Here is a 9,933-nt window from a genome sequence, read left to right on the forward strand (position 1 = left end):
TGTTTTGAATTTGGTTATTTATTACATATTTTGAATCACTCTTAATTATGTTTAACGTGTTGCGGAAATGTTTAAAAAATAAAAAAGCGAGTGAGCGAGAAAGAAAATGAATGGAAATTAATTGTAATTTTATTATTTTATATTACTTTTGATAATAAAGGAATCTACTGGTTGTTTGACCTGCTGTATATCTGCAAATGGCGGAAATAAAAAGAATAGTAAACTGCTGAAATAGGGGACAGCTGTTGCAGTAAACTTTTTCTTTTGGATAAAAAGTTGTATTTAATTGTTTATTTTTTCCACTATGGTAGGGCACTGAAATGTCCAAAATTTTTCACTTTTTACGGTAATAACATCCATATTGATTCATAATTTTTGGCATTTGGCTATAAATGCAAAACGTTCTCTCAAATGGATTCAGTGCTGTCGTGTTTGGGGTGGGAAGGCACACAGTGATGATGTCACAGCTTCTCCATCTTGGCAATATGAAAGTTTGTGTACAGTCTGGTGGGTGATGTGATTCATCAGTCACTTGAAGCTAAACGAGGGTCGAACAGAATGTGAATTGGAGTCACTCGTTCAGCTTCACGAAAAAGTGACCTCACCTGGTGTCTCTGTTGTTTCTTGATTTGGTTCCGTCGAATCGGCGGCTTCTGCTTGAGCTGAGGCTAAATGGGGTGGCCGTCACAACAATTCAACGTTAGAAGAGATTTAGTTGAAATTTGGTTTTTAAATTTCAATTTACCATTTTCTGGAGGTGCCTCTGCCGGGGGGTCGGAAGGAGCGACATCTGCCTCGGCATCCATCAGCTGCAGTTCCTCCTCCTGCGCTGATGCCGTCGCCGTATCGTCAGTGGGCTTCACATCGGAGGAGTCTGCCGGCGTCTGGTCGGGAATGGTCTCGCTGTCCACATTCCCATTGGCCGTCACTGTGTCCGCAAATTGAAAAAAAGTACATCATAAAAATGTGGGCAAAAGTATGTATATTTGTACTAAATGTAATTAAGTAAATATAGTTAATTGTAAGTAGCTGGATTAAAGTAACTGCAGCTATACGCTAAACAAATTGAAGTAGCGTCAGGAAAAGCCTGCTTAAACAGCTGAACTTTATTTGGGGAGAATCCCGGTCATTTCTACTTTACTCGTTGCTGAGGGAAGGCGTTTATTTGACCAAGGTGTGAACCCGCATGACCTTAACTTGATTGTTTGTGTGTTGCTATGTGTTTCCAAGTTTTCTCAGCTCGGCAACTTTAATGATTGACATACAGGAGAGGAAACCATGAAACTCTCTCCGGAGGGGGGGGGGGGGGGGGGGGCTTGTCCAACCGTTTGGTCAATTTTTGATTTTTTTTTTTAACATTTATTACCATCCATAACATAAACGATACGGCATTAGATACTGATCTTGTTGTTATCGGGTTGTATTGAGAGATTCAATGATTGTCATGTCACACCACAGCAAACTTTGTGTGCAATTATGTCCTGCATGATTATTATTCTGCTACTATAATTTTTAGAAATTCTGAAAGTGATACAATTGAGTCTTAAAAGTATTTTGGTACCTGTGGTGTTGGTTCCATTGCTCTCCTCTGGTTTAATTCCAGGTTTGGTCGAGTCCACCGCTGAAGTCTGGGAGCTTGTGGAACATCCCATCCTGAGCTCTCCACCGGAGTTTGCAAGGGAAAGAAAAAAAATGTGGAATTTGGGTTCGTCCCTTCAGTGTCGTGCGGAGTTACGCATCTTGTGATGGTTCCTGTGTTGTTGTTGTGGTGGCCTCGAGTTACCGAGACACGCCGGTGCAGCCAGTGTCGGATTTGTTGTTGACCGTAACTGAGGCTGTTTCCAGGAGGCTGGCAACAAAAATACATTATTCAAGTGGTCAGTGGTTGCTTGCGTGCAGAGGCGGCCCCGCCTCACTGGGTGGTGACATAAGTACGTGTAAAGGAGGGGGAATACTCCAAAAATTTAATTTTGGCCCCAAATGCAGAGTTGACCCAAATGACTCAACTACACCATCAATGACGCCACCACTAAAACTACAACTAAAGTTTGTCGGTAATTCTAAATGTAGATCTTTTGACAGTATTACAAATGAAATTAAGCAAAAAAAAAAGACTGACAAAGTTAGCGTCAAAACAGCTGACGAGTGTTGCCAGATGCGCTGAGGCCGTCTGCGCATGCGCGCCTCAACATCACGCCGCAAAGCATGCCGGTCCTTCCTTTCCTTCCGAGGCCATATTGAAGTAAACTCACCGTAAGAATCTCTCGTTGTTGTCTAATAAAAAAACACCCAAAATGTATCGATTGTGCTGTGTTCACACACAAAACGTAACGAAACCTCTTACTGTTTCAATCTCGTCCGTAGGTTGGCCGGCTTCGGACTTGAAACCGCAAAAATGGTGGCTGCAAAGAAAACGGTGAGTGGCAGGCAGCTTTTGCTCTCGGCACGCGCTAGCCGCTTCACGTGGAGTTGAATAGTAGTCGAGGCCTGCTAAGCTAACAGGCTAACACGACATCGCGTTTAAGCTTGTGGAAATTGTCGCCATGTATTAACCAAAGGGTATAATGTGACCCACCTTGTGTAGTCGATGAACATTCGGCAAATGTTAGCTGCGGCTAATGCTAACTTGGTGCACAATTACAGTTTAGCCATGTCGTGTTTTTTTGGCAGCCAGACATTGACTGTTTTTAATCTGCTTCCGAATGTAGAAAAAGTCGATGGAGTCCATCAACTCCCGACTCCAGCTGGTGATGAAAAGTGGCAAGTACGTGCTGGGCTACAAACAGGCCCAGAAGATGATCCGACAGGGCAAAGCCAAGCTGGTCATCCTGGCCAACAACTGCCCAGCTCTCAGGTAAGGTATCAATTGTATTGAGAATACATCAATGCTTAACTTCTAATGACAGACATGCACCTCGGTAGGTGCTGCTGTTTTGTTTCGCAACAAATAAATGGGCTCAGCAGTTTGTTTGTTTTTTACCCTGATTATACAATTATTTGAGGGAATCAACATCCATGCAGTGACATCATTTCATTCTTTTTTGCGCAGGAAGTCCGAGATTGAGTACTACGCTATGCTGGCCAAGACCGGCGTGCACCACTACAGCGGCAACAACATCGAACTGGGCACCGCCTGTGGCAAATACTACCGTGTGTGCACGCTTGCCATCATCGACCCCGGTGAGTTCAAAACTTGGATCTCATTTTATTTTGGGACATCACTGAGAGGGAAAACTAGTTTTTGCTTATTTGTTTGTTCTTTCGTTCCCCTCCCAGGCGATTCTGACATCATCAGGAGCATACCTGATCAGCAGCAGCAGGCTCAGTAAAACTCCCCCACCCTCCCATTACCCTGATTGTCATAAATAAAGTTGGTGTTGACAATATCTGCCTTTGGCCTTTTTATTTTTAATATGAAATCAGTTCCGCTACTGTGGTAGTTACTGGAGGTGTCCACACGAGGGCGCCAATGTATATACTGTAAGTGGAATTTTGTTTTAAGATGGTATGACCAAGGATTCTTTAAAGGGATTCAGGAATCGAATACAAAATGTTAAGCGGTTTCTAATTTACTGGTGACCTTATGTAAGAGAGGATCAAAATAATAAATAAATGTGGCTTTTACAACCATGGCCACACATTGGGTACATCTCTCTGGGATGAGTGGGGGATTTATCCCACGTGGCTGTTCAAAATGGAGTCAGGCATTACCTTGGATAGAAGACTGATAGACGCTCACCTACTTTGCTGGGACGGATGAGCATGTGGGTCACAATCTGTCTGTATTTTTGCACGTGATGTAGTTTTTTTACTCAATCAGTTTATCTGACCCGGATTCCTCCAACTTGTAACAACTTGACCCATAAAACTGTATTTTTAATGGTGAAAATGCATGCAAACTCAATTTTATGACCCAAAAAAATTTAGAATGATAGCATAACTGCTTTAGTCATTTTTATCTTGAAATAAGACCATGTTAAATAAAATCATGGGATCCCATGGCATGTATCTTTAAAATGATTATTTATTATGATTGAGGACACATTGCTGGATTGTAAAGGACAGTCGAAGGGATTCTGACAATTACACACTGAGGCATCAGTCATCCCAGCTTTCATCTTTGTGTTTTTCACACTTCCGACTTGGAATATCAAACCGCTCTGCATCTTTTTCGGACGCGACGTCACAACGACTAGCAATGTCATGTCTGCTGCTTTAAAGTGCGAGCTCGATTGCATGTGCAGAAGCACTGGTCATGAAGGCGCCCACTAGTTACTCTGCTTTTCCCTTGAATGAGACTTGCAGGTTGAGTTTTAAGATAAATTTTAGTTTTATTTTTTTAATCTTTTTAAATATCATTTACGTACACAGTACTATACGCCGATATTATGACAAGACAATGCGTTTTAGTAAAGTACTAAATTCTGATGGACTCTTACATAAGGGAACAAAATTGGCTATTTTAGTAATTGGTTGTTTAAAAAAAATGTAATAGATGATCAGCCGCGACTAAGACTGCATAAAATAGATAATAAATTATATTCGAATACATAGGTGCTATTTAGTTGAGATATTACTAATTTGATGGATGTGCTCTACCAGTTTGTGCTATTATGCTAAGCTAATGCACCACATAAATCAACAGATGTTTGGAAAAAGGGCAGTGATACACACACAAGGAGCTCCCCATGTTACGTCATGACAGGAAAATGCCCTCAAGGAGCCCCACCAAACTCGATCATAGAAAAATAAAAGACACAAAAGAGGAAGATGTCGCGGTTTGCGTGGATATCCTCTTAGAGATGGATGCGCACATTTAAAGGAAGACTTTTAGAAGACTTGTGATTTCCTCGCGGGGATGACCACCAACCCCCTCCTCTCCTTACAAAAAAAAAAAAAATCATACAAAAATACCCCGTTGTTACATTCAAAGAGGGAGGGGGACGCAAAAGTGCTCTTGCTCCTCACTCAAGACAAAAACACGAGGGAGATTCACAGTATCGAAGGGCTAACAGTTGGCGGCCGACTCAAAGTGCATGTCCGTGCGGAGGAGCAGACGTCACGGTGACAGAAAGACCGTCTCTAAACTAACGGAAATGTCAAGAATCCACGTCCGAGACTCATCTACGCCTACCGATGGAGGTGCAAGGGGGGTTATAAGAGACTGGACGGGCTGGGCTCAAGCCTCCACGTACTGGGGAGGGGGGGGCTCCTTAGGCGGTATGGCGACCACTTCCTCGTAGGGTGGAAGCAAAACCTAAACAGAGCGCAGAACACAAAATTAGAGAAAGGGGGCGCTGTGTTGTATGGATGTCAAGGAAAAGCAACAATCTCCATTCTTTAAATTCTCTTCTATGCACACAGGCTGCAGGAATGCACAATTGCTGCCGTTGCTAATTCAGGCGAGCGGGAGAAATGTGCTCCGAGGGGATGCGATTGTGAGGCATCAGCTGGGGGAAGGCCTTGCGAACCCATCACGGCCGGGGATTTGAAATGAAGCGGACAGGCAGACGCTTATGTAACGTGTCCACGACAACAGAGGACACATAAAGAGCACGCGCAGGCTGCGTGTGCAAAATGACATTTCGTATATAACGGCATGCACTCAAACATTTTCCGCCGCTGCTTTTGCAATGGCGATGAAAGGAGCGCTTTTAAGATTCATGGCTTTCACGCCGCCTCGCCCGCTATTGTACGAACGATGGCGATGATGAGCTTGGTGACGACAGCGAAGCGAGCGCAGATTAATGTCTTATGTATCAGTGTTGGGGGGGATTAGCGCAGACAGGCAGATGGAAAGTGTGACCGTGCTGAAAGCCTTACGAGAGGACCCGACGGACGCACAAAGTGTACTCTGCACGGCGGATACCGGATCTCTAATCTGACAACCACGCCAATCCAATTTCAATTTACGCGGAGAGCCTCACAAAACACCAAGGCAAACTACACATTTAAAAAATAAACAAAAAAGGTGTTAAAATGATATTCAATTCATACAGGTGTCCCACAGGGATGTCTTCTAAACCCTTTTGTTTTTGGATGTAATGATGAGAAATGGGTTTGAGGACTCACCGTGGTGTCGTTAGTGGTGACATAGACGAGGACCTCAGTGGTGCCTCGGCCGCTTACGTATCTATAGCAGTTCCACACGCAACCGATTAGGTAGGCCTGGAGACACAAATGAATGGACTTAGCTACAAAAGATCCCGTTGCAAGACTGTTATTTTTTCTAAGAATACTGATTTCGGCTAATATGTAAATGACGTTCTATTTTTTGCTTGCTAAGCATCTGTTTTCTTGCTGCGCTCCTTCAGTTGTCGGTGGGACTTGGCAGGCTAACAGCAGGTTCATTGTGTCGGTGTGTGAAAAGACCGAGTAGCGTGCTGGGCTCGCACCCGCGCCAGAGTTAAAGCGGCGAACCGCTCCAATTTTGCCCCCCCGAACCATCTGTTCATTCTGAAAAGTGAGGAAAAGGAATGCAATCCTTCTTCATTGTTCACCTAATCGAGTTTCCGGAGAGTTTCAATATAAATGTTACCTTGAAGGAGAGGATGCCGCCAATGAAGAGGAGGACTGCGATAACTAGGCACATATTATTGGTGGACATGATGTCCTCTTTGTAAGGGAAGGTTCCCGGCTGCAAGGATAGGGGGAAGAGAAAAAAAAAAAAAAAAGATTAAGAAAGAGTCTTCTGGAATGTGATGAATTCGCCTCACCAGCTGCTGGAGGTAGTCCTGCACCGTGCTGGGGTACACCAGCACGCTGACGGCCACCAGGGTGTTAAGGGCAAAGTCGAAAATTTGGTAGCAGAAGAAAGGAATGATCCAAGCGGCGTGTTGCTGTGCGGGACGAGGCGGAAATTTCAAATGAGTCGAATATTTTGCGATGGTAAAATTGAATGTGGGCTCACCTTGTAAGCGCCATATGTTGCCATTCCACATATGAGAATCATGAGGAGGGAGATTGCTGTTGCTATGCAGATATCTGAAGAAAAAACAAAAAACAAGATTGGAGTTAAGTTCTGTCTGCTCATGAGCTGTTAACAAGTTAGCGATATCGACTGGTGGAATCTGAACTCACTGTGATCTCGCAATCAAATTGGATTTTCCGGGTTCATCCAGAGGTACATTGATAGTTGCCAAGCAACGCTATCAATAGCCGCCTAATAAACATATTTTGAAAATCTCAAATTGACAGAGTGGATATTGGACTGAATGTCCTTAAAAGGTCAACCAAAAAAAGCAAAAATAAAAATGCACAGAGGCTAATCCTTTGATTCTGGTCAGCGAGCTTTCTTTCTGCCAGGGTGCTCTCATTTTCCATTAATTAAAATGACTCATCTTGTTTGTGTTTTCCAGCGCTAAAGCTAAAGACATTTTACCCCCCGAAGCGCTGGTGGCGGTTTATTCTTTATTGTTTTATGATTGCCCCGGAATGGCACTGTCAGCTCGGACACAGCTGATGTGCCTCAGAGTGGCTGAACGTCCCCTCAGGCCGACGCAAGGCCACACGCATGCGCTAATGTGGCGTCTGATTAAAAAGCAGCATCTCGTTCCACGCTGGATTACGGCGTCCATCTTGAATGACTCACCAATCCATCGACTGATCCCACAAGGGGATTTGCTAAATGTTACCAAGATGTGACGAGCCGCATGACACACTGAGATGAAAACTACAGACCGAGATCGTGTTTATGTTTGCACTCACTAGCGTCATCCATGACATCGACGTCGGTGCCCAGCTCGGAGCTGGTGAGGTGGTAGCGATACTGCACGGGGTCATTGAGGGCCGACAACAAGATGAGTAGCACAACCGCGTTGATGAGCTGCGAAGGAGAAGAAAATACAGATTTTTAACATCTTTAACTTTTGTGAGGAATGTGACCGTTTCAAAAAAAATACACCATGTTTTTAAAAATGCTATTGTGACATGTTAGTCCAGACGAAAACAGTATGCAGACAGGGGGGGATGGGGATATAGCGTAAACACTTACAAAAGCCCAGGCGGGGATTTAGCAGGCTTAGGAGGTGCGCTACTATGTTTAAAAGCTCAGGTTAGTACAAAAGCAGCAATGCTAAATTTAACCAAAGTGCACATGAAGGGTAAACAGTGCAAAACAGCTGATGGCCGTTATACAACATATAAATGAAAACTGGCACAATTTTGTCCAATATTACACTATGGAGTCACTTGATGTCAAAACATTTATGTTCAGAATGAATGAACCCATTCAAAATCATGATAAATGGACACTCGCCACCTTTTAAAGCGCCTCAGATTGAATCCAATGTTGATGTTCTAGTAGGCTTTTCGGTAGTCACATCACATCCCATACTGGAAGAGGGTGTGCACACTTGCGCAACCGGATAATATCAAATGTTTCTTTTCTTCCCTGTCTCTTGACAAGATTTTTTAAAATGAGTTGAATAGGGTATATGTCATAATGGTGATAAAGTTTTTAAATCACCCCAAGAATGTTCCTTTCAGCAAATAGGGCACATTTATCCTAGTAAAGCCAGATTTTTTAAGAGATTGGTCCCAACACTTGAGCCGATTTGTTGGCGTCACTGTAATGTTTCTTAAAAACGTTGAACAATGTTTATAAATGTAAATCACGACGAGAAAAGAAATTGCAAACATTATTTTAAGGTGAGAAATAATGGAAGTTCAACATCACCGCAAGCTAGTTGAAGTCAAATGCATCGGCATGTGACGCGCATCCAACCTGACAATGCTATCGATAAAGTCGGCGTGATTGCTTCAATCGAAGTCCTTACCATGTACCAAATACCCAAAATAATGGTGCCCGTCCGGACATGGCAGCAGAGGCAGCAACTCGTCGAGTACCAGCGGTCCCACGGCGAAATCATTCTCAAATGGGAAACCGAAACGAGTGCAAATTTACATGAAGGCTGTCAGGGGGGGAAACGCCGTTTAGCTCCGCTTGTATGTCAAAATAAAATATGACAATAAAGCAATAAGTGCAGTTTGTTGTCACATCGAACCTACGTCGTGCGAGATGTTCTTCTCCTGCTCCAGTGTGAGGAAAGAGCGAGAGAGTCCCTTAAATCTAATCTGGCTCATCCCAGTCACGTGACCAGCTGCGTCTTTATTTATTTATTTATTTATTTGTTTATTTTAAAACCCGATGGTTGTTGAATGAGTAATACATAGGATTATTTTTAACTCATTGTTTACGCTCTTTAATCTAATTTTTTTTTATTTCCATGTTTTGTGTGTCGAAATACATCAGGTAGAGTCTAAAACACAGGTGTCAAACTCAAGGCCCGGGGCCAGATTCGGCCCGCCACATCATTTTATGTGGCCCGCGAAGACAAATTGTGCATCAAATTTGTGTTTCATTACTAGAATTGCAAATTGTCTTCACTTTTAATATCTTAATTTTTTAAATATTTGACCAGTTTTTACTCGTCTGATTTGAAAACGAGTTATTTGTAAGTTTGTTTTGTAGCTTTTACTGTATATAATATGAGGTGCTCATACATTTATTTGGGTTGACAGTCATAATGGCCCTCCGAAAGAAGCTATGATTACAATGCGGCCTGCGAAAAAAATGAGTTTGACACCCCTGGTCTATAATAAATTTGCACACCCCTGTTTAAATGCCTAGTGCCTATTATTAAGTACTTATGATTACCCGCAAAATAAAGTTCAGCAGTTCTCGTAGTTTAGTCTGGGTTGTGAAGTAAAATACAGTAAATTACATCGAATGAGAATGCGAGTTTATGTAGGTAACTTGACTGGCTTTGAGCAAACGCAGGATGAAGGCTGACAGATGGACCGGCGAGCACACACAGCGCTAAGCTTCGGCGTGGGTGGACCCATGTCATGCATGGTGCTGCCATGAGGGGATTTTCCTGTGTACTACTACAAGCTCTAGCTGTGGGAAAAACCTCAATGAGAGCAGTCGTT

The 9,933-nt window shown here is 43.1% G+C and overlaps 3 protein-coding genes across 3 annotated transcripts; 1 reads left to right on the forward strand and 2 right to left on the reverse strand.

The window, feature by feature from the left end:
• On the reverse strand, positions 1–2,147 carry LOC148380161 (uncharacterized). Its single transcript, XM_088365031.1, has 4 exons — positions 1,562–2,147; positions 746–928; positions 606–668; positions 1–538 (listed from the first exon to the last, which is right to left on the reverse strand). Exons 1-4 carry the CDS (start codon positions 1,650–1,652, stop codon positions 525–527), a joined length of 351 nt encoding a protein of 116 aa, XP_088221157.1. The 5' UTR covers positions 1,653–2,147; the 3' UTR covers positions 1–524.
• Positions 2,146–3,386, forward strand: rpl30 (ribosomal protein L30). The gene is made up of 5 exons (XM_088365026.1): positions 2,146–2,253; positions 2,365–2,416; positions 2,709–2,854; positions 3,050–3,180; positions 3,277–3,386. The coding sequence occupies exons 1-5, from the start codon at positions 2,177–2,179 to the stop codon at positions 3,327–3,329; spliced, it is 459 nt and encodes a 152-aa protein (XP_088221152.1). The 5' UTR covers positions 2,146–2,176; the 3' UTR covers positions 3,330–3,386.
• A 620-nt stretch (positions 3,387–4,006) lies between these two features.
• On the reverse strand, positions 4,007–9,093 carry laptm4b (lysosomal protein transmembrane 4 beta). Its single transcript, XM_088365013.1, has 8 exons — positions 9,010–9,093; positions 8,778–8,912; positions 7,708–7,825; positions 6,911–6,984; positions 6,717–6,839; positions 6,539–6,637; positions 6,073–6,168; positions 4,007–5,257 (listed from the first exon to the last, which is right to left on the reverse strand). Exons 1-8 carry the CDS (start codon positions 9,082–9,084, stop codon positions 5,180–5,182), a joined length of 798 nt encoding a protein of 265 aa, XP_088221139.1. The 5' UTR covers positions 9,085–9,093; the 3' UTR covers positions 4,007–5,179.
• Positions 9,094–9,933: the final 840 nt, after the last annotated feature.

Source organism: Syngnathus floridae, chromosome 21 (assembly GCF_059516105.1).
Source record: "Syngnathus floridae isolate MCC-2025c chromosome 21, RoL_Sflo_1.0, whole genome shotgun sequence".
Lineage (NCBI taxonomy): Eukaryota > Metazoa > Chordata > Actinopteri > Syngnathiformes > Syngnathidae > Syngnathus > Syngnathus floridae.

What these genes read in the sequence shown, in the direction of transcription:
- LOC148380161 (XM_088365031.1), bottom strand. Translation starts at nt 1,652, where the DNA reads ATGGGATGTTCCACAAGCTCCCAGACTTCAGCGGTGGACTCGACCAAA. An exon ending in CAATGGAACCAACACCACAG is followed by an intron (nt 929 to 1,561) that starts GTACCAAAATAC and finishes TTGCGGACACAG; the next exon opens with TGACGGCCAATGGGAATGTG. An exon ending in AGAGGCACCTCCAGAAAATG is followed by an intron (nt 669 to 745) that starts GTAAATTGAAAT and finishes CACCCCATTTAG; the next exon opens with CCTCAGCTCAAGCAGAAGCC.
- rpl30 (XM_088365026.1), top strand. Translation starts at nt 2,177, where the DNA reads ATGCGCGCCTCAACATCACGCCGCAAAGCATGCCGGTCCTTCCTTTCC. An exon ending in AACAACTGCCCAGCTCTCAG is followed by an intron (nt 2,855 to 3,049) that starts GTAAGGTATCAA and finishes TTTTTTGCGCAG; the next exon opens with GAAGTCCGAGATTGAGTACT. An exon ending in GCTTGCCATCATCGACCCCG is followed by an intron (nt 3,181 to 3,276) that starts GTGAGTTCAAAA and finishes TTCCCCTCCCAG; the next exon opens with GCGATTCTGACATCATCAGG.
- laptm4b (XM_088365013.1), bottom strand. Translation starts at nt 9,084, where the DNA reads ATGAGCCAGATTAGATTTAAGGGACTCTCTCGCTCTTTCCTCACACTG. An exon ending in TTTTGGGTATTTGGTACATG is followed by an intron (nt 7,826 to 8,777) that starts GTAAGGACTTCG and finishes TCTCCTTCGCAG; the next exon opens with CTCATCAACGCGGTTGTGCT. An exon ending in TCACCACTAACGACACCACG is followed by an intron (nt 5,258 to 6,072) that starts GTGAGTCCTCAA and finishes CGCTCTGTTTAG; the next exon opens with GTTTTGCTTCCACCCTACGA.